The following is a 23,710-nucleotide window of genomic DNA, read 5'->3' on the forward strand; positions in this document are numbered from 1 at the left end:
CACAATATATATTACTTAATCTATACCTGTCAATGAGAAAAAGCCGCAACTCTGGAGAAAAAAATAAGTGTGTGTCCTTAAGCTCTCCAGTAATCCAATCAAGATTTTTCACAGGTACACAGTATACAACGAGAGGAAAAATGAAATGGCAAGGAACAGCTGAAAACAAAACCCTCTTAAGCAGGGGTTTATGTCATTTTTAAGTTCTCCCCTCTCTTTTGATGTTGCCAGCTGCTCCTAAGAGGGACTGTTTCACTGCTGGAAACTGACTTTGAATGGTGACCGTGAGTGTCTTTGGTAGTATCAGACACAGCTTTGGTTTAGTGTATTATCTTCAGTGGTGTTACTGTCTTTTATATTTAATTGTGACTACGATCTAATTACAGATAAGGAGCGTGACTTTTTCTCTTACCGTTCCTTGACCAAGACCTGCCTGATTACTTGACTTGGCATTCTCTCCCAGCTGGCTTAGTATGAGCCAAGCATCTGCTAAAGGTGATGTGGTCATCAGGTTTGAAAGTCAGTGAAGAAGAATTCATCATTCCTCATATGCTTTGCCATGTTCACATACATGTACACACATCTGTATCTCTCCCAAGAACTTTTGAACCTGGGGGTCAATTTCAACAGAATTAGATGGGGGCAAGGTACAGAGATAAGCTCTGACAGCCTTTTGAAGATAGGGGGCTGCAGAAAAGAGACCTGATAGTGTATCCAGTGCAGAGCAATGGCAGTGAAAGTCCACTTCTCGTTGAACAGCAGAGAGTTCACACTGTGGAGGAACTCTAAAAAAAATGCAGTTGGAGATTTATATTCCTAGATAAACATCATTCACTTGCTTTCATGTGAAACCCAGCCTCCTTAATTGGGTGTGGAACTACTTGTTCTGTGTGCTACACCTGAGTTTTGCAACTGCAAGCTGCTCTGCCACATAGTAGATTTCGAAGCTGATTTAATTATATACTTTTGCAAGAAGTTATCCAGGCTTCTCCAGGGTTGGGTGACAACTTTGTATTCTTGGAAAATGTTTTTACAAGGATTGAAACTGTGTAAGTCTGGAGTGATCTAAACATTGCCTCATTTCATTGTAACCAAAATAAATTTCCATTGCCCAAAATATGAACTATTTTCAGGTCACAGAATTTGCGTGTCTTAACTACACAGCACAGTTTATCAGAAATCTGGTAGGCCTCTAACATTCTCTTTTCTGAACTACTAACAGTTCATACTCATCTTCAGTGCCAGCATCATCCTCAGACTTTGTATCAAGGAGTGAATTAATACCTGGATTACAGGTCAAAGTACCTGGAGTAGTTATACTGAAGCACACAAGTTGGTGCTTCCTACATCTTTTCACTTACAGAAGATTGTCAAACCCTTAAAATTTCTTTTTCATCACCACACACCTTTTACATCACAGTCTGAAATGAAATCATTATAAAGGCTCATGTAATGCAACTGGTAACTGTGGTTGCATAAACAGTCTTTGAACAACTTACCATTGCCTGTGGCTCATCCACAGTGTGTTGGTCACACATGCAAACTCTGCGAAGGCCACAGACAAACAAAACTTGAAGGCACCGTATGATTTTAAGAAATGGGTTTTCTAGTGCCCAAGCCCACACTCAACTACTTCATAGGATTTTAAAATAAACTTTTGAATTAAACAATAGTGGTTTGCCTAAGAATACAACACTGCAACCTGGCAGTTCAGAATCTGACTGAAAGGCCACTCAAACATGCAGTGGGTGGGGAGGGTTACCAGGGACTATAAAGCATTTCTTTCCCTTCAGCAGAGTACGTCCCCCCCACCCCCACCCCTTTTTTTTTCTCCCCCCCCTTTTTTTTCTTTTTTCCTGTGAAGTCCTTTTCCCAGCCCTGCAACGGTTGATGCCCTTAACTGTTTTCAGACCAACCATTATCCTTACAAATAAATCATTGCAGGTCTCAAGCGTAAAGATTTTTCTGCTTGTATTTCAAACATTATTTTGTTAGTTACTTTTCCATGAGATGTTAGATGCACCAGTTTCAGAATTCAACCCGTAACTTTGAAATTAAACCCAGAATCTATCAAGGAGATGTATCGAGTATGTGGGTGAAAATGAATAATGCCTGCCTGTGAAAGGGAAAGACTACTTCCAAACTTGTGGATGAAATTCACGCTCACAAACATATCTGCATATATATTGCTTAGATGGTCATGCTGTTGGGTATTGGCTGCTGACAAACTTGGCAAACTAATGCTTGTATTTTCTCGAGCCCATTCAATCTGAACGCAAGATTAGTCACAGCATAGTTCTCATAAGTTCTAGTAATTTCTGATTTAGTGGTATGCTTGCTGTTTCTGCTGGTTCTGTGTACAACTTTGGATAAAACAGATCTGCATACAGATCCTAGTTCAGACACATTCTCCTCATGCAGCATAAAGGGTAGCATCTCTTTTCACTCTTCCCTGCACTGAATGTGGAGAACTCCAACATTTGTAGGCTTTGAGAGATTTGTCTTGCTTCTTGACAGTCTAAGCAATGAATGGTAGATTTGTTCCAACAAAAGTCTTAAGTTCATTCCAGAACAGAGAAAAAAATAAAAAAATAGGACGCTTAGCCCATCAGATAAAAAAGAAGCTACTACCCTCCTTCCTGGAAGGTAGAAGGACCCTTTAAGTAGGCTAGATGTTAGGGAATGAAGTGCCTCTATTAAGGAAAGTTAGTTTTCGTTCTTGTCTTCCAAGAAACTACCTTCTCATTACAATAGCTTTAACTCTCTTTTCTCCCTGTGCTCTGACCATTAGTAGAAAATTATATTTATGTCCTGTGTCTCCCCCAAATGTAGCCAATTACCCTCCAAAGTTCTCAAACGGCTTGGTCTATTACAATATTTTGGCCCAAAGCTCCCCATGTATTACTATACTCAGTGTTCCTTGGTTTGGGTTTCATCTGTCACAACCAGGTGTGATGCTCAACACTTGGCCTTCAGAGGAAGGTGAGACATCCATTGCTAGAGTGGTAAAAGCATTTGCCTCAGTTATGGGACGGATCTGTTATGAACAGTTTTCTTCCTTGTGTGTCTTTGTACCAGTTTTTCCTGTTAGCTCCTAATGATGACTCTGCATATAATCAGACGGCAATTCCTTTTCAAAACGTATGTGAATGCTCACCCATATTCTGAAAATTACTACTGTGCGGCCTGAGTGGTACTTGGTCTGCTCATTTCACAAAAGGAAAAAAAAGGTTGTCCACGTTAACCTGTGTGAAATTTGGGGAACAGACAATCTAACTGTACTGCCTACTTATTCGCATTACAAATAGTGGATATTGTTTTAATATTTTAAAGGTCTGTATGGCATAGACCATAGCCTCATGGGAGTGTCTCTCACCTTATATGCTACCACTGTGCAGCAGACAGGTGTAATTATTTTTGCTGATTTTCTTATTTTTTCCTTTTGAATTTGTATGGAGACAGGAACGAGACGTTCTTGACAAAGTGTCCTTGGCTCTGCATTTTAAAGCTAACCTTTAAACTATTTCATCAGATAATCTTGCTTTGACAGGCTTTTTTCTGCGTGTAGGGAACAACTGTATAACTTACTTTTGCGTTAATGAGTTTTAAGAAGTTGCGCGTGTGCCAAAGTACTTCAGCAAAATAAATACTTTGGAAACCGAAAGAGTGATGACTACTTCCTCCAGAAGCGCTTTGCTTTCTTCTACAAGCCAAGACTTGGAAAAGCACACCTGAGCAACTCGACATCTTTTGTAAGGAGCTTTTTGTGTAACGTTAAAAATCGTGGGATGGGATCTAGCAGGGTAAGGACTCGGTGCTTTGACATTCACTGGAGGTCTCGAACAAAAAGAGATGTCCGAGTAGCTATCAAGAGGGCACGACCAGGCACCTCCCCAGCTGGATGCGTACCTAAAAGGTTATTTTAATTCGCTCTGAGGGCTGGTGAGGAGCGCTGTCTGACAGAAAACTCGAAGCTACGAGGCCGGCGGGACAAAATCACTCCCGCCGCGCCTGGCCAGCACTCGGGGCACCAACGCTTGCCACAGGGGCTCTGTCACGACAGGCAGTGTCGCGCCGACCACGCGAACAGCTGACGCGCCTCGCCCCCCCACACGGCCAGCAGGCCGCTAGCTGAGGCGAAACCCCCCCCGCTCCGGGGCGGGACCGCTGGTCCCCGCGGGCGGGCGGCTGAGGCGAGGGCAACGGCTGACGGACGGCACCTGCGCCCCCTCCCCGCGCCATGACGTCATCCGCGCCTGCGCACCCCTCGCCGATCCCCTTCCCGCGGCGGGGCGGGGCGAAAGGGAGAGGAAGCGAGCGCGGCCCCCCCCCCCCCGCCGCCTGTGTGCGTGCGCGCGCGAGCGCTTGCGTGACGGCGTTCGGGAGCGCGCCCGCACCTCCCTCCCTCCCTCCCTCCATCACGGGGCGAGCGCCCTATCGCCGCCGCTCCTCCTCGCGCCCGGGAGCGTGCCCAACGGCCGCCCGGCCCCTCCCCCTCCCGCTATTATCCTCCCGGCGCGCGCTCCCGCGCCCCCCCTCCCCTCCCCTCGAGCCGGGAGCGGGAGCGAGACGGGGCCGCCGCCCGCTGCCCGTCCCTCCTCCTCCTCCTCCTCGTTCTCCTCCTCCTGCTGCTGCTCGCTGCCCCTCCCCGCCCCGCCGCCGAGCCCCTCCATGGACCTCGCGCCGCCCCGCTAGCCGGAGCCGCCGGGGAGCAGCCGGCTGAGGGAGGGAGGGAGGGAAGGGGGAGGAAGGTGGGGTCGTGCGGGGAGCGGCGGCCGCGGCCCGGAGGAGGAGGAGGAGGAGGAGCGGGGAGGAGGAGCGGGGAGTCCCGGCGCGGCCGCGGGAGCCCCCGGGCGGCGGCGCCTCACGACGCCGACGGTGGCGGCGGGGGGGGAGCCGTTGGCGCGGCCGTTGGCGCGGCGGGGGGGTTAGCGCGGCGCGTCCCCTCCCCCGCCTGCCGCTTTCCCCCGCCCCTGGGAGCCCCGCTCGCGGACCATGGCCGACGACGACGTGCTGTTCGAGGACGTGTACGAGCTGTGCGAGGTGATCGGCAAGTGAGTCCCCGCGGGGGGAGCCGCCGACGGGGACGGGGAGGGATGCTCGGCACCCGGCCGCGCTGCCCACCTTCCTGACGAGGCGGGGAGAGAGGGGGGGGGGGGGGGTGGGGGGGAGAAGAGGGAGAAGCGCCCCGGTGCCTGCTCAGCCACCATGATTAACCGCCCAGCCTGGCTGCATGCAGCAAGCGGCAGCCGCTGCCCACCCCCTTTTCTTCTCCTCCGCCTTTACCCCCCCACCCCCCCCCTTTCGGATCCCATCCCCGGCACACCCATCAGCGGTCGCCTGTTGGGGAAGGGAAGGGAAAGGAAAGATCTCTCTCTCTCTCCGTAGATCCACCTATTCCTTGGGTGTCCTCACGCGCCAGGTGTTGGGTGGCATTTATTTATTTATTTTCCTCTTCCTCTCCGCACAATGACCGGCTTGTTAGCGGCAGGACCGGTGGCACTCGGCTTCCCTGCAGACCTTTCCCCTCCGCCCGGAGATGGAGATGTGCGAGGCAGTGGGAGAACTTGGCCTTTCCAGTCTTATTATGCAACTGTTGTTATTAAAGCGGTGTTGGAGGCTCGTATCAAATCCGGGAGTTGAGGTAGTCGCTAGCGTTCCCCAACTCCCTCCTTTGGGTCGCCACTTCTTTGGGCTGGATGGAAATGACAGTTCAAGTCTCAGCTTGCGTGTAATCGCTCCAGGAAAATGCAGACAGTCCCCCAAATCGGACTGTAGTAAAGAATGCAAGCTGAGCTCGGTTTTCCCCCTCCAGATTTTCGTGACTGCCTGTTTCGAAATCCTTTTTATCCGTCATCTTTCGCATATCTTGTGTAGTTGTGCTTGTGTTGCAAAACGGACGTGGAAGATGTAGCAGTGTTGTGACTTCCCAATTTTCTGTATGTTTCTCCTTCGGGAGCTGAGATTGCTGGGGAGCCCCAGTAGCGACACTGTTCTGGGTGCTTGCAGTTTTTTCTTCCTGGCAAAGAATTTTATAAGAATAACGTTCCTGGTGTTTTGATTGTAAACAAAGGGGTTTTACTGCATGTGTTCTCTTGCCCACTCCCTACCAGTATGCTTTTCATCTACTGCTGTCTGCTTCCAAGGCTAGGTCTAAAAATATTCTAGAATTAATCTTTCCTCGGGATTATGCTAAAATGCAGGTCTTGGACTTAGCAGGTTACTTTGTTGTCAGCGGAAGTTTCAGCAGTCTGTTCTGTCATTTCCCAGTGTATTACTACCTTTCTCTCAATACAAACAACTCTTAGGAATATTAAGCTCAAAGGGCCTTGTTTGAAGTCATAAACTGTATGTGGTCACTTTAGCTTAATGCCGGTTATTGGTGGGGAGCTTCCGTAGCTGAGGAGCAAAACTCTGTTATTAGATGCGTTTTGAAGATGATTTTTGGCACGCTCCTTTCACAAGTGGTTTTATGCTAACCACTGCAGTTCACACACAGTTTGTTTCATACCTGATTACCGTTAGAAAGAAGGTGAAGTGATTATGCTTGACACGACTGCACGTTCTTTTAGGGAATGGATCATTCACAGCAGTCCAGATGTTTGCACATCTCAGATGACTTTTTGTTTTGTGATCAGAGAATTATGAACAGATTCAAGGTTCAAAAACTGTGAATTAGGTATTGGCAAAGGAAGTTTCGTGTGAGATTTAAGTATTACAGGTGTGTTGCGATGTAACTAGACCTAACAGATAAATATTGAATCATAGTAGCACAACAATGCCAAGAGCAATGTAGCAAAACCAGGATGGATCACTGAAAATAGCAGCACTGATGGTGTGAAGGGTTTTCTGCACAGATGTCACGTCAGTCCTCTTAAAAAAATAAATAAAAAATCTAAAACGCACGATTTTATGTATGGTTGTATAAGTAGTTTTCCTGTTTCTTTGAAGTACTATGCAGTTGACTTCCGGGGAACCAAGGATGTGGTATCTTTATTCAGCGTACAGATTTTTTGGTAGCACCTAGCTCATCTTTAAGCAACTTGAGGAAAGCCTTCGTTAATCTGCTTTGCATTGTTACATATGCGTCTTGCTAAATATCTTTCAGTGAAACATAACTAATTGTCTGCGCGTTCCTGTGATTTATTATTGACTGATACAGTAATCTGGTTCTTGCAAATAGCACATCTGCCCCTGATTTGCGTGTTAGACACAAGAAATGTTAAAACGTGCAGCTTATCATTCCTAAATAGGTAGTTACCACTGTCATTTAAAGTAGTAAAAGGTATTTCCAGAAGGGGCATGGGAAAGAGATCTTTGATAGTGAAATGATTGAATATTTCATCTATCTCTGTAAAAGAAATCCCAAAGTTCCCATACAACTGACTTGAGAAATGAGCCCTCTATGGGAGTTCACTAGCTGACACTGTGTTCCAATTTGTTGAAGCTTATTCTGAACTTGAGTAAACTTTAAACAATTTTAAATAAAATAAACTGATGAGATTTGTTTTGTATAAATGCAGGGATAACAGCTTTTTGCTGGAGTGTGCAACAGTAGCAGTGTATTACACAGTATATGAGAGAGTAGATGGGAATGACAGAGTGATAAACTGTTTATTATGTGGCATTTAATGCGTTTAAGTTCTGTAAGCATGCATTTTTCATTTTGAATAGATAGAGGAGAAAAGAAAAGCCAGGAGGGATAGAGAGAAATCTTAATCCATGTTTCCTTTTGGAAAAAAAATGAAGGGCAGTCTTCATTTGCATTCATTTCCAATATACCATTTCCACTGCTGAAAGCTACGCAGGGATAAAAATTGGAATAATAAATCCAATTTCTTGTTAAACTTTGTAAAGTGGTGTTTATGACACTAGCATTAGTCACGTAGTTTTGCTTTACCAGACGCGTTGTGTTCTAGGTTACTGTCCTGTCTTCAGACTTGGCTGACGCAAGCAGGCTTCATGCAAGAAGTTACTGGGGATTTCTAGCTTGGCCTTCAGAAACATGTTGCTGTATCCGGGGATGATAACATTTGCATTCAGAATACATTGAGTAGTTCATAAAACAGTGGGTGTAGGACTGCAACATCTTGGGTATTCATCTGAGTGAGAACTATTCTGAGTTTATCGTAGGAACTCCATGTAAATATAACAGGAGCTTTCTTTGTGCCAAAGAGAACGCCTGTCTTTAAGTTAGAACAGGCAAAGCTGATACCGAATCTAAAGTCCAAATATGGCTTTTATGGCAGCTACAGTCCTTGTTCTGAGGGGATTTTTTCAGATATTAAAAACAGATATTAACTTCCTGCACCTATTAAGATTCGCGTTGGTTTACGTTAGCATTAGAGGGGTACCATAAAGACTGTCTGATCTTTCTAACAGTAGGATTGCAGGATGCTTCAGTATAGTTTCTTATGTTGATATACATCTCCAAATTTTAAAGTTATAAATACAATGTGATAACAGATGTTTATTTGTGTTAAAGTGGGCATTGGTCACGATTGAAGTCACTGGTCTTCATATTGATGGTCATGTGAACTACAACTTTTTCTAATTGTCTTTTACTTGTGGACCATGAATATGTGCAGTTATTGTGCATAGTAATAGTGTAGTTGCTGGCATTTTTAGTATCAAAAAATAACGTGATGGTTGGTGCTAATGCTACTGTAGTTTTCAGGATGCTCTCTGTAATATGTTTGGGTTCAGACCAGCCCTCTCTCGCGCGGCACACTGAGGGTTTTAGTTTTTCAGCCCTCCTCCTGTGATGGGATGATTTTCTGTGCTTGGGCTCTTCCCTCTAGTAAGAAGAGGTAAGGAGTCTAAAGCCTGAAGATGTGAGGGAAGGGGAAAGGATTCAGGGTCTAGGAGCAGGCAGTGGGACAGGGGGCTTCTTTTTTGCACTGAAGTATGAAGGCCTCTTTCCCATTCAGGTTGGACAAGAGGAGGGTGGTTGCAGTTCCATCCTGAGCTGTTACCGTGAGGTGAACATGCTTTGGATTTGGATCACAGTCATTGTTACTAGGAAAGCGAGGAGAGGAGAGCTCTCAAGATAGAGTCCCAAGAAATACGTCAGTGATTTTAAGGGTGGTGATAACAAAATTATTTAGAAGTATTTTGATGGTTTCAGTGATACCGTTCTTCGTTATTGCCTCCATTTTCTCTGCGTGGGAGTGAGAATACTGTTGTCTCAAATGTGTTTTTTCTCTAGTACACTGTTGAAGTTTGCATCTCCTGTAAAACCAATGGAAATAACTGCTGGGTATAATTTTGACAAGCCAAGTGAAAGCGTGAAAAAATTGCAGTGTGCACTCGCTGTTCGGGAAGTAGGGGGAGGGAAGGAAACTTTTCAGGGATATGGAAAGCCATTTGTCTAATTTAGTGTTTTAATTTCTTACTGCCATTTGAAATACTGGAGTACTAATAAAACACTGTCAGCTGGCTTGTGTTCAAGTGTTTGAGATGAACAGGTTAAAAATGAATGTTTGGTTTAAGTGTGGGGTCATAATAAAGTGCATTGCTTTAGGAAACTGACATCAAATTATTTGAAGTGTACAGTTGGTAGACTATCTTCTTAGCTAAGTTACTGTGCTAACAGATTTTAACTGTAATACTGACCTCGTTCTGCTTAAGAAGTTCTATCCAGCAATAGCTGAATGCAGGGTGGATTTAAAATATTTAGTTGCAGAGAACACCACTTTCACTAGTACTCTCCCTTCTACTTGTTTGGCTTTTTCTTGTGTTGTTTTGATGAGCAGATGCTTTCTTGCGTACATCCTTATGATGTGAACAAGACAGCTGTGATGGTTGGGAGGCAGAGTCATTTTTACGAGGGGATTTTGAAGAAACACGGTTTAGGAAAAGACAACCTGAAAAAGATTGTGCAAGGGCTTTGCAAATACGTTTTTGTGCTTAAACACTCAAGAGAAGGAAACCCCTGAAGGTATGAGCGGATGAGCAACTGTGTGCAGACTAGTCCTGAGCAATTTTAGGTTGCAAATTAGGAGACTTGAGACCAGTCAGCCACTGGATCAGCTGACTGTGAGAAGTTGCGGGACAAAAGAGCTGCCTCGATTTTAAAGATCCGCTAAGAGTTTGATCTTTTTATTAAAATAGCTCTGTTGCCTTCAAGAATGGGGCCTAGGCTATAGTCGTAACTGATCCCTGGCACTTGTTTTGGTTCAAATGCAGTGCTTCATTTTAATAAGGAAAAAAAAAAAAAGCTATTTCCTAGTGTAGTTTCAAATGAGAGAGGTCATCCTCCCTTGGTTAACACATGCCTTGCTCTTTCACTTTCACATCTTTTTGCTGGAATGGGGTAAGATGGGGTATCTGTGGAGTTACTGCATACCTCCTGCCCTTACTTTAGTGTTCAAGGTACATTGGGACAAGAACTTTTTTTCCCATGCAAAAAAAAACTTTTCAGAGTTTCTATATTGTCAGTACTATGTCAATTTATATACTGACTTGGTCTTTTAAGAAACCAGTAGCTGAAGCATGTCTTTACCATGTGAAGACAACGATATTTGATGCATAGTTCTTACACTACGTGTCTTACTGACAGCATTCACTCTATGCCCCTTAAATTCTAAAGGAACTGGAGATTTCTAAATAGCGTTTGGTTAAATAGTTTTTCACGCGGCCCTTTCACCTGTTTGTTTGGCTTTCCAGTGGCTTGCAGGTACCCTGATTTCATTTTTGACTAACTGATTTGCTTTTCTGAATAGTGTGTATGAAAGCAATTGTTGCTAGCATTTCATGTTGAGTAAGTTTCTAATGATACCTGAATTAAGAAAACTGTGAAGAGCTTGCCTCTGAACAAATTTTTTGGAAGTAAAATCTAGTATATATGGGTATTTATTCTCATATAAAAGGTGTTCAGTTTCAGTTCAGTTGTTTAGGAAGCACTTTCAGCGAAGCTGAAGAACTAGTTTTGTCTCATCAGTGTCAGTTCTGATGTAGCTGAGATTGAGAACTCTTACTATTTTAAAGTGTGCCTTTTCTAGGGAACACATGATTCTCTGGTTAATTCAGAATTTCACTTAAGCTCATTGTTACTAAGGCTTGGAAGATAGTTCCTATTTGGATATTTTTGACCCAAAGAGCCATTAGGGGTAATGAAAAAATTCTTTATGTAGTGAGGCTGAGGCTTCTCAAGTACAGTGGCCTGTAAGATATTCGGAACTGTATATGAAATCTATCTTTACTTAGATGTCTTCTAATGTAGGTATGTGAAGTATCAACTTTTTTGTGCTTTCAGGATTTGCTGTGGGCTTTTCCAGCATTAGAGCTGTTGTAATGATGAGAGTTTAAAAAAAAAAAAAGATATGATTTTACAAAAGTGGTCCCCAGTTCATCGCTTTTTGCCACCCTGACACCTCTCTTCAGTTCTGCCTTTTTCATGGAATAATGTTTTCCTCTTTCTTGGGGATGGGGAATTAAAAAAAAAAAAAAATCTGCTAAAAGGAAGTTTCACTTGTCCTGACAAGATAGATCTTCAGACATATTCCCCCCTCTTCTTTGTTCTGTCAGTTTAGTTTTGGGAGAGGGTCTATGAGTAAAACCACTGGCAGCATTCTGGATGTACAAGCCCAAAAGAGTGTAGGTTATCCTGTCATTTTTCCTTCACCCTCCTCCAGGATAATCCTGCAGCTGCTGCTGTGAATTAAGCTGTTAGCTGCCCACTTTGCTCAGGTTTTTTTTGCTCCATGTGTTGCCCTCCCTTCTGAACTGTGAGGACCAGTTCTGACCAGCAGGGAAGCGCTCACTGACACTTGTGCTAGAGGGACCTGTACACCTGTAAATGTGAAGGACAGTGAAGAAGCAAGTGAGGTAATCTTATCTCTCCCTCTATTGATTAGGGAAAGGTGATATAGAAGGTGGGAGTAGGGTAGATTGGGAAGATTATAAAAAAATTAGGACATGATGTCTTCCAGAGATAAGATCCGTCCTGCATCAGCAGTGATCTGACTTCGTAACTGTTTCCAGAACAGAGATTTGCCAGGGTTGAACTTGAATCCAGCAGGACCAGATAGGTTGAGCTCAGGAGGGTTTGGAGCAAACATCTGTCTGTGATCAGCACCAGTGTAGCTATATAGAGCAGCAAGCCAGGGTGGGAAGTGAGGTGAAATTCTGCGTCTCCACTTTCACGGGTTGCCCTAGCACTGGCTGAAGCAGCCTCCAAGTACTTCCCGCTTCCTGAGAGAGAGCTGTGTAAAGTTGTAGGCAGTCTGAAGATTCAGTAAATGTGGTGGTTGTAGCCCTTCTCTTCATGCTCCTGTATGCAGCATTGTAGAAGTGTACAAGTGCAATTTTCTGATGTGAGATGAATCGTTTGCTGTTGCTGGAAGAGGAGGATTCTGCTCTCTTTGTGCTTCCATTCCACTTCCATGCCTGGCGCATGATCTGCGGTTCCTCTATACATTATAAACGTGAAGATATTCCCCAAACTCTTCACTACTGCAACAGTCTAGAAAATGGCAAGAAAAGTGCGGGAGAGGGAAGGAAAGTTTGTGTTTTTTTAAGGAAAAAAGTTACAAATTAAGCAACAACTATGAAAAGAAAAATCACACCTAGTTGCTTTTGTGTTCTTAATTTGTTTCTTCCTTCTTTCAATACATAGAAACATTCCCCGTAATTAAAATCAAGCTCTAACTTTGTCAGGACCTCACCTCATATAGGATTCAAGCTGGATACACAGTAGAGCCAAATTCAAGTTAGAAAGTTGGCTGTAAATCTGATACTTTTTTTTGAATATTTGAATTAATTCTTTAAAGCATATTAGCTTATGATATGGTTAGTTTTATAAAGTCTCTTCAAGCGCGCATGTATTTTGTTTGGACCTTCAGGATTTAAGTATTAGCAGCTGGATGCACAGCTTACACTCTGAACCTCGAGCATGCTTATAGTGTCTGTAATGGCTTCTAATTGTTACAGAAAACAAATTAAATGTTGTTACTTTATGGTTCTGATCAGGTTACGTGTGAGAATTCAATTCAGTTCAAAACTGAAATTTTCTTGAGCTACCTTTTTACATTTTTTTGCTATAAACAAATTAAAATACATTGTATTGATCAAAAACTTGCTTTAATTAAAATGTTCACTTTTTTTGAAGAAAGATTCTGTTAGTGTATCTAGATCAAGTTTAGATTGCAAAGTACCAATTTCTGCTTACAGAAAGCATTGTTTTCTCTTGTGCAGCCCCCAAAACAGAGGTAATCTTTTCCTTACTATGTTCCTGCAAGCATCATTCTAGAGCTTCAGTGCTGTAGACATGAAAGCAACAAAAGGGTCTTTGAAAACTGAAGGTCAGACAGAATTGTTCTGCTCAGTTACAGCTATTAGATTAAGGTGTCTTTTTTGGTTTGTTTGTGGTTTTTTTTTTTTTTTTTTTTGCTTTTTCCTCTCTGGAAAAAAAAATGGTTACCTGTTGGCTGGATTTCTTGGCTGTTCAGCCCTTAAGGTTCAACTGTCTTTAAAAGCATAAAGTAAACACAGTGCTTAAAAATGTCAGGAGCTTTTCCTCTAATCTTAGATCTCAAGTGTGTCAGGTTTTTTATCAGCTGCAGGCACTTCTGATTGGAAAGTGTTCAATACTTCATAGCTGCCACTGAGACAGGATACTTTCTCAACTGTTGCAGATATATCTTCTTTCTCAGTTTCTTAATTTCCTAGTTTGAAGTTTGCAGAGGCTTTAATTGTCTGTTTGCTCTGCCAGTTAGGAATGTTTTCAAATAGGTTGGGTGTAGAGTTGGTTTCCCTGTGTTGTCTGTATGGAATATACAGTTCTCTCAGAACAGGGACTCGGAATCAGACTTCTTTTTTGCTTAGTGAGAATAGTCATCACTGGATGTTCCTTCTCAGTGATCTGGTGAATTTTAAATTCCTCCATAAAAAGTTGTCTGGAAATGTTGAGAATATCTTTGTTTCCCCTGTCTTCTGGCATCTTGGTTAGTAGCTAGGCAGAACACACAGAACTTCTGGTTTGAGCATTCTCCTAGGCAAGCTTAGTCACAAGATACTGGGCTAGTCATTGCTATTGGGACAGTTCTTCAATACATGTGGCTCTTTGTTTTAGAATTAAACAAACTTGGAAGTGTAGAATTTCAGATTTTGGGGGGGGATGCAGTTTAGCAGAGATCACATTGTGAAACTTCAGTGATTCTTTCCCTGAATATTTGTTGTCTTTTCAGAATGTTTTTATTTCCTACATTACTTACGTATTTTTTCAAAACCTTAAGGTGTTGCAGAAAGCTTACAGTTCAAATTTCTATTCTTGACACTGAGCCTATTCCCAATCTTTCAGTATTTGTTACAGTTGCAAAGCCAAGGAAAAGCATAATACCTTCCTGAAATGTGGTTCAGAGGTTCAGGTACATAGCTGGAGCATTCAGAAGTCAGTGGTGCCTTCTGGGAATAGTGATACATCATAGACTTAAATGTGCATATTTTGTTCAAAGGTGTCTTAAAATGCTTTGTGATATGTGCTAAAAATTGTTCTGTGAAGTCATTGCATTTAAGGGGGGAAAAAAAGGCCTTACTATGGCTTATAAAACTGTACTTTCTCATGGGTTTTCCAATTTTTGTCGCTGTTTGAAAAAGGGAAAAAAAAGCAACCTGAAATGTTTACTGATTGAACAAGGCTGTAAGAATTATTCAGAACTTTTCTTTTTCATTTACCTTTTTCTCTTCCCCTCAGCTGATAGCTTGAGACTTTGCTGCCATCTCTAGTTTCTTGAGGAAATTTATCTCGAGCTGCTGTTTGGTCCTACATTTTAAACTGTACTTTTAAAAAGAGAAGCTTTGGCCAATTTTTGTGACTGAGAGTCTTTGGAAGAGTGTGTTATAAAGCCTGCATCAGTGAAAAAGATGGCTGTGTCTTCTGTTTATTTCCTTTAGAAAACAGAAGGGAGTTTCTTTAAAGAGAAATACCGTGTACTCTTTCTTGCCTCGTCTTCAGATGCAGCTGTAGTTACTAAGCAAACTTTTAGCACTTTTTTCTCTAATAGTCACTGTTACAAAATCATAAGTCTTACTCCTGTTCCATGCCTTAAGTTTCTAATCTTAGTTTATTTTCTGTAATTTTAAGAGGTTCTTCAGACAGTTTTTAGTTTGATTTTGGAGATGAATGTACTGTCCTATACCACTTTTAGGTGTATTTTTCTTTTGTAAAACCTGGCTTTGTTGATCCTCCTGATTCCTAGTCCTTTGAGTGCCCTCAGAGGATCTGGAAGATAGGGATTGTACTGGATCTGACTCTCCCTTCTTTGTTGGTTTGTTAATGAATATAGAACGGATTTTTTTTTCTGCTAGTCGATAGTCCCTTTTAAGACCAGAACTTTACTCCCAATTTGAGTGTCAATATATCTTAATGTCTTTCTAGGGATGTCTCCCTAGTTTTCTTTCAGCATTTCTTTTCTAATACAAAGCTCCTTGATAACTCTGTTAAAGCTTCTTTCTGCCTCCTACCCCCCCTCCAGTTTGCCTTTTTTTTTTTTTGTAATAATATTTTATATGTTGTTTCACAGTGTATGTGCTGGCATACGCTGAGATCTTGCTCAGTCTTCTTCAGACCTGCTGGCCTCCCAACACGCTATACTGCAGGATGTCTGCTAATCTAATTTTTGCTCCCACGGAATCTGTGGTTTGCTATGGAATTGGATAACAAAGTTAGCTTCAATTTTAAAAGTGTTTTGAATCAAAACTAGCAAGAAGTGTCTCTGGTCCTCATAGTCAGAAGAACCACCTCTTGAAAAGTGTCAGTCACTGTTACTCTTCTCTCTCTGAATCTGAAGCCAGCTGAGACAGTAGGTCTGACACCTGGATTGTTCTCCATAGAGGGAGTGGTACACAGTAACCAGTTCTGTTACTGACTCCTGAAAGTCCTGACAGCAGTTCAGATATTTAATGTGTTCTTTTTAGACTGTTTCTTGTGTTTTGTTTTTATTTTTCATATTCTCTGTAAAAGCCGGAGGGGGGAAGAGGTTTGCTTTTAGCGAGTTGACTTTCCTCTGCCTCTGCAGCATGGAAAAAGTTTTGTGGCTTCACTACTTCTGCTTAAAATTCAAGGAAGAGACATAGCTCTCTGCATACCATTTGTGTCTCTGTGAGCATGCGTGCAAAAAGGAAATTTCCCTAATCTGTTCTCACCAGGAGATTTTTGGCCTTCTTGTTTGAGCAGCCATGCTCCTATACCCGATCAGTTCAGGGAGAAGAGTTCTGCTCTTGTATTGTTCTTGTCTCATTAGCTCCTATTAATCTTTTCTACTTGTGCACAGTATAATTTATGAGTTGTGTGTTATTTTTCTATGGGGAAAAGATGATTGCTCTAAATAGAGGAGGGAAAAAATGATCCAGAATTTTCTGGATTTGGGTATAATAGTTACATTCTCTGAGTCTGTTTTTAACACTAGCAAATCATAGTCTTTTTACAGAGAATTGCAAACCATTTTTTTCAAATCTAGGAGCATATATACTCTGCTATTATTTCATAAAAATAAGAAGCTTGTGTTGTAAAATGTAATATCAAGAGGTGACTACATCTTAAGCCAGTAAAGTGAAAAGCTGATTTTTTGAGGGATGGTCAGTAGTTTACAATAAAATTGAAGTCTGCAAAATCAGTACTTAGCAGTTGTGAATTCATGGGGTGGTTTCTTAACTGATATATCATGGTAAAAATATAACAATTCCAAACTTTTGGTACAAATTTGAAAGAATTATAAGTACTTATTTCGACGTCCTAGTAGAATTATGACCTTAGCATGTATCTAGATCACACTGGGCAAGTGAGACTTCTGCTGAGAAAGCCAGAAGGCATGAAAACGCTTCAGAAGATCAAATTACACAACTGGCAGTCTTCTGTAATGCTGTATTCTTCAGTGCTGCTCTCCCCCATCGTTGTTCATTTGTTATGACTGTGTTCTCTTCATCTCCTCTTCAGTATTTGCCCTTTGTAGTCTGATAGTAGTGTGGCAGGCTAGTTTGGGTGTGAATTTCAGAAATACAGCCCTTCAACTACTTTTCCTGCAGAGTAGTTTTAACGTCTGCATCGCTCCCTGCCCTTTCTGCAGGAGTGATCGGTTCCTTTTGGTGTGTTCAAGCAGCAGCCCTTCTCATCCAGCCAGGTAATAGCAGTCATCTGCTCTTATTTTCCCGTGCAATCAGTTTGCTAAATGCAGTTCTTTGGTAATTGCTACAAGTCGTCATTCTCTTATAGCTGAAAACAAATTAATAAATGCAAACCCTAGGAAAACAAAACCTCAAAACTGCCTATTTGTCTGTTAATAATTTCCTTTGTAGAAAGTAAAGGTGTCTGGAGGTGAATTAAACGACTTCAGTTTTCAAATTGAAATCAGTTCCACGGACTGTTGTCATGGCAGTCACCTTCTCAGCAGCATGCCTAAATGCAGTTAGGTATATGCAGGTTTCCTGCTATTTTTGTAAGGGTTTTTCAGTGCACGAGGATGTTTTATACCTAATAAGTACAAACTGTGAATTTGGGGGGGGGGCGGGGGGGAAGAGTGTGGGAGGGGAGGGTGTCCTCTAAAAAGTTACTTTTGTAACTCTTGAAATCTCAGGAAACGGAAACTTGCATGCCTACTTCCCACATTCAAGATCCTGTTACTTCTACAAACACAAGCCTCCAAAGGAAAGTTGTATCTCCAAAGTCTGAAAAAGTAATGCCTTCTGTAGTATTATATGTATAACTGAACAAGTATGAGTCTGTGGGGCCCGATGACATGCATCCCAGAATCCCGAGGGAACTGGCTGAGGTAGTTGCCAAGCCTCTCTCCATCCTATTTGAAAAGCCATGGCAGCCAGGTGAAGTCCCTGGTGACTGGAAAAAGGGAAACATCACTCCCATTTTTAAAATGGTAGAAAGGAGGACCTGGGGAACTACAGACCAGTGAACTTCACCTCTGTGCCTGGAAAGATCCTGGAACAGATCCTTCTGGAAGCAGCAGTGTCAAGGCACATGTAAGACAAAGAGGTGATCCAAGGCAGCCAGCGCGGCTTCACCAAGGGCAAATCGTGCCTGACCAAGCTGGTGGTCTTCTGTGACAGAGTGACAGCATCAATTGAGAAGGGAAGACCAAGTGATGTCATCTACCCCGACTTCTGTAAGGCCTTTGACATGGTCTCACGCGATATCCTGATCTCCAAATTGGAAAGAGACGGATTTGATTCAGTGGATAAGGAGTTGGCTTGAAGGCTGCACCCAGAGAGTGGTGGTCAATGGTCCTATGTCCAAGTGGAGACTGGTGACGAGTGGTGTCCCTCAGGGGTCTGTCTTGGGACTGGTGCTGTTTAATATCTTTATCGACGACCTTGGCAGTGGGATCGAGTGCACCCTCAGCAAGTTTGCAGATGACACCAAGCTGAGTGGTGCAGTTGATACACCAGAAGGAAGGGATGCCATCCAAAGGGACCTGGACAAGCTTGAGAAGTGGGCCCATGTGAACCGAATGAGGTGCTACAGGCACTACACCTGGGTCGGGGCAATCCCAGACATGGGAGAAGAACTCACTGAGAGCAGCCCTGCAGAGGACTTGGGGGTTCTGGTGGATGAAAAGCTCAGCATGAGCCAGCAGTGTGCACTTGCAGCCCAGAAGGCCGACTGCATCCTGGGCTGCATCAACAGAGGGATGGCCAGCAGGGGAGGGAGGTGATTGTCCCCCTCTGCTCTGCCCTTGTGAGGCCCCACCTGGAGTGCTCCATCCAGTTCTGGGGCCCCCAGCACAAGAAGGATGTGGGGCTGTTAGAGTGGGTACAGAGGAAGGCCACAAAGGTGATCAGAGGGCTGGAGCACCTCTCCTGTGAAGAAAGGCTGAGAGAGCTGGGGCTGTTCAGCCTACAGGAAAGAAGGCTCTGGGGTGTCCTCATTGCAACCTTCCAGTACTTGAAGGAGACGTAAAAAAGATGGAGAGCAATGTTTTGCTTGGGCAGATAATGACAGGACAAGGAGGAATGGTTTTAAACTAAAAGAGGGGAGATTTAGATTAGAGGTTAGGAGGAAATTCTTCACTGTGAGGGTGGTGAGGCCCTGGCACAGGCTGCCCAGAGAAGCTGTGGATGCCCCATCCCTGGAACTGCTCAAGGCCAGGCTGGTTGGGGCTTTGGGCAACCTAGTCAGTGGGTGGCATCCCTTTCCATGGCAGGGGGATTGGAACCAGGTGGTCTTTCGGGTCCCTTCCAACCCAAGCCATTCTATGATGTTTCTGTGGTTCAATGCAAAAGCTTATGCTAGTAAGGTCATTTGAAGAAATGTGATACTCCCCTGTTAGTAAATGAGAGATGGCATTAACGCTGTGCTTTTTAATTGCTTAAAACTCTTTCCATGAGTAAATGAGCTGATGGTGAAATTCTTCAGTTTTTTTTCCCCATTAACCCTCATTTTTAGTAACCCTCATTTTTAGTAAACCTAAATATGGTCTTCAATCCTATCAGCTTAAATGCTCTCTGGAAATGTGTTTATAAACTTTAAGGAAGTAGGCTGCTCTTTAAAGACATGCAAAAATCTTTTGATGAGCATTCTTTGGAATGGCTCCAATGCACAGAAGTGTGCTAAGTCCACGTTCACATTTGACCAAGTGTTAATTAAGTGTTTTTCTTCTTCACAGTTAAGACCCTAAGAAACATGCAGAAACCTCTGTCCTTGTCTGCTTTAAAGGAAGGATATGAGCTGAATTGTTATGGTCAGTGTCTTGCTCAGGAGCAAGCTTTTGATCCTGGCACACTGCATGCAATAGGAATGAGAAAATGGTTAAAACTGATGTAATTTGAAAGCGTCCTTTTTGAAAGTTTTTTTTTGCTAGGCATTGATTTTTTTCATGTATGTATTTTTAGTTGTTTCAGATGTTTTCTATATTCTCCCTGGTCCTGTTTCTCATTAAAGCTTGCAGTGTAGTTCATAGCTTGAATTTCAAGCTTAATCTATTGGGAAAGGGCGTTACTCAGCAAGCTAGTAGTCAATAACGGAAGTATGCTGATATTTATGATTTTTTTGTATCATTCAGAGTGGACTGAAGAAATAACGCTCAGCTTCTCAGAATTGTATTGGGGGTGACTTGCTTATTAAAACTGAGTAGCACATGCTCTTTCATCAGTTAATAGGGGTTAAAACTGCGTCTCAATTTACTTCTTGAAAAAATGTCTGGTAGTAGTAGATGCTAACGTTAAAACTTTACAGCTGTAATAAAGCAGGTTATTTAAGTTACAATCCGTGTTGGTTTACGTAAACAGTTCTTAATGTTTATATAGATTATGAAAATCTTCTGTAAAATGGGAGTTACTTCCTTGTGAGGAAGTTCATGGTAAGTAGTGGAAAATGTTAAAAATATTAATATTGCAAATAAAATTGATTCAGCTTGTACAGAAAAGTATTTCTGTACAAAATAATCACTTTCAAAGATTGTTATTTTTTAGTGACATGTATATAATGAAGTTTAAAAAGAAATCTGTCGATCGGTGTTCCTTCAGATGTCTTCATCTCTTCCCGTCTCACCCCCTCCCCCTCCAGTTAGTCATTTCTTGTCATGAGTTTACTGTTTTGGGCCTAAACTAGACTGAAAAAATATATAAATATTGGGATTAAAAAGAGGCTCACCTCCCCCTCCCGCCCCCTTCCTCTTGTAAGTTTCCCACTGAGTCATTCTTCAGGGCTTCTGGCCAGTTTTGCAAGTATAGAGCAATTACTCTATAACCTTCATCTTTACCTGGATAGGAATCAGGGCGCGCTGGAAATCAAATTGCAGTGTGAACAGCCGTGTATCTTCATGAAAACAGTTAAGCCAAGTTCATCAGAAAGATTACATGGCTTTGTTTTTGTAAGGAAAGCATGGATGATGTCTTCCCCCCCACCCGCAACCACCTCCCAAATGGGTATTTTCTGCTTTTCAGTGGATTATGTGTGGTTGTGACACGACATGCTTCAGAGCTGGACAGCACTGTTATGGGAAGGCACTTGTGGTGTAGGCTCACTTAGTGATACGTGGAATGTGTGATATTTGGAATACAGCTTGTCACAGCTAGATTATATTTGGAATCTAGCGGAGGATTGTCATATCGTAAACAGATTTACCTGCCCTGTGATTGTTCCATGGACAGATTTTTTTTTGGGAAGCAGGTCAGTACCTTTCTTAAATGTTCTCAAAAAGTCCGTAAAGAGGAGGAGCTAAAAGCACTATGAGATCATAGCAATTTTGAATATACAATTTTTTAAAAAACTTGTTTTACTTTGACATAGTTTCCCTCCAGCTTATACGTGAAGCCACATTCAGTCTAGACTCCGCATAATGAAAGAATGGTTATAAAGCTTTGTTACAGACAGATCCTTGGGGAAGGGACAAGACTAAGCGTGGAGTTTTCTAGCCTTATGAGGGGAATCCTTTTTCCTCGAGGCAGGAAATGAGCAGTCAGGTTCAAAATAGGGAATCAATTTTGAAAGTGTGCCTCAGCCATTTCTTTTTTTTAAAGAGCAAAGGAGAAATATATGCAGCTAGCCTAGACACGTGGCTGAACTGTGACATCCCCGAACGATACAAAATGATTTCTAGATATTAGAGCACTCCTTTCATGGGTTGTGTCATCTGGCTTTGATGCTAATAGGACCTTATTTTGGCTGTAGCAGTTGGTGTTGAGTAGGATTTCCATAATAAACGGGGAGATTCTTTATATTCACAGGAAAAATACTCTAGGCTGAGAGGAGGTGGTATTTATTCTGCATTCACCGTCTTCATACAAAGAGGAGAAAAGCATGATTTGAATCTCAGACACGTGCAGAGGATTGTTTTATTTCTTTTAATTGCACTATAACCTAAAAATGAGGAAGGGGAGTTCGATTCAATTTGTAGTATATTTGCACTGAGAATCAGGAAATGAAATCTCCATTGGCTTCATTTGTGGGGGCTGGATAAGGTCCCAGTTCTAGACCTGTCGGCTGCTTCTCAGCCGAATGCAGGGAGGAAAAGCAGATAATAGCAATGACTGTCTGTCTGCACCGTTCTTATAAACATTATCACTGCATCTTCACGTAGAAGTAAATGAGACTTTTTTTGCAAGGTGGGATAGATTTAAAATGAATGTTTGGACAAAGTGATTAAAGAAAACTTGCTTTACTTAGCTGCTGCAAGGTCCTTATTTTAATTAGTACATTAACTTTTGAAATATGGTCTAAGCTTACCCCAGAGAATTTTATAATAAGCTGATAACTGTCTGTGGGGAAAAAAAGAGGGTTGTTCATTTGTTTATTTTTCCAGGCATATGCATAGCATAATTTTTAGCATGTTGGGGGAGTTTTGAACAAGCTGCCTGGCATTAAATCCTTCCTTTCAGCATTCAACCTTATTCCAGCTGTGAAGGTTCATGCAGTACAGCCTTGGAACTTTTTTTTTGAGTTTTTGCAGCAGTACTGAAGTTACATCTCTGTAGAAGGCTGTTCCAGGTTTACTATCCACTACTATGTCTTCAGGAGGTTTTCACCACCAGTCAGGATATGTGCTTCAATTCTTTTTGCCAGTGTCTCAGCCAACACTGAGCCTTGTCTGTATTCAGACTTGAAGCAGACAGGTAGATGCACATACTGTAGTATCTGCAAACCATTTTTATTCAAAATGTAACTGTTACATGTTAATGTCAACTTTTATGGGAGTTTAATTCAATTTCTGGGATATTTTTTCCCCTCAGGTGTGTCTGAAGGTCTTAACGGATACCAAAGTCTGCCAGACACCTTAGATCAGAAAAAGTAATCTATATTCAGAGAACATATGTGAAATACTCTGATAGTGTTTTGTCCAATCGAAATGTATAACTTTTACCTTTTTTTGTTAGCAGTCACTCATATTGAGCTGGTGTGTTTTATCTTGATCAGTATTTGGCCATTGCTGCTTTAAGGTGAAGAAAATAATTGTTTTTCCAAGCATAACCAATGCAGACTTTTTTGAGAGAGAAGCTTACTCATCTCTTATGAGTTGTACTGTATAAAAGCAAGTTAAAAGTTTGAGCTTTTATTTTGTCACTAACTTAAAGGTTTATTATCTGTGGTTTAATGACATTGAGTTCATCAGTGGGCTTTTTGTTCTGGTAACAGTAAATGTGCAGTTTATAAGAATAAATTTACACCTCAGAAATATTAAGTAGGATAATTTTAAGTGCCATTTTATTTTATGTTTTTATCCACAGAATTAGCTTTAGTCACATAATGTAATTTCTGAAATTACTGGTTAGTTCCAGTCACTGCTTAAATAGAACTGTCCAGGAAAAATGTACATCTGTGTGTTAAGCAGAATTTTAGGGCTACAGCCAGACCAGGGATTTCATTCAAATTCTACATTCAGAAGCCTACATTCTAGAATTCTACATTCAGAAGATCCTCAGTTACAGGTTGTCATTCATTTTTCACTTTTTATTAATTTACTTACTGAAACTTCATATGTACCTTAATTTCCCATGGTGTTGAAAAATAATGGGTACATTTTGGATCTGTACATTACTGTTGCGGTTCAGCAAAGTGTACAAATGCATGCTCAGACCTCCTGGTCTGCTGAGGTGGTTGCTTAGGATCAGCGTGAGTTCCATGTTGCAGCAGTGACACAAAAAGTCTCCTCAACCCTTGAATGTTTTGACATGAGCTTGCTTAAATCATGCCTGGCCATTTCCTATTATCTTGAACTCAGTGCAGAGCATGGTTAGTTTTGATCAAAGCTGAGCAGGGGTG

General features: G+C 42.1%; 1 protein-coding gene across 10 annotated transcripts in view; it reads left to right on the forward strand.

Annotated features, from left to right (window-relative positions):
* The first annotated feature begins 4,862 nt into the window (after positions 1 to 4,862).
* Positions 4,863 to 23,710, forward strand: part of CASK (calcium/calmodulin dependent serine protein kinase) — a 222,822-nt gene continuing 203,974 nt past the window's right edge. For 5 of the 10 annotated variants that reach the window (XM_066979981.1, XM_066979997.1, XM_066980003.1 and 2 more), the window contains exon 1: positions 4,864 to 5,054. In XM_066979981.1, coding sequence (XP_066836082.1) covers positions 4,996 to 5,054 — 59 coding nt within the window. In that variant the 5' untranslated portion in view covers positions 4,864 to 4,995. Of the gene's footprint in view, positions 5,055 to 23,710 lie in introns of all 10 variants that reach the window. The other 5 variants (XM_066979985.1, XM_066979998.1, XM_066980011.1 and 2 more) reach the window with 2 other exon arrangements.

Source organism: Anser cygnoides, chromosome 1, assembly GCF_040182565.1.
Source record: "Anser cygnoides isolate HZ-2024a breed goose chromosome 1, Taihu_goose_T2T_genome, whole genome shotgun sequence".
In the NCBI taxonomy this organism is placed as follows: Eukaryota; Metazoa; Chordata; class Aves; order Anseriformes; family Anatidae; genus Anser; species Anser cygnoides.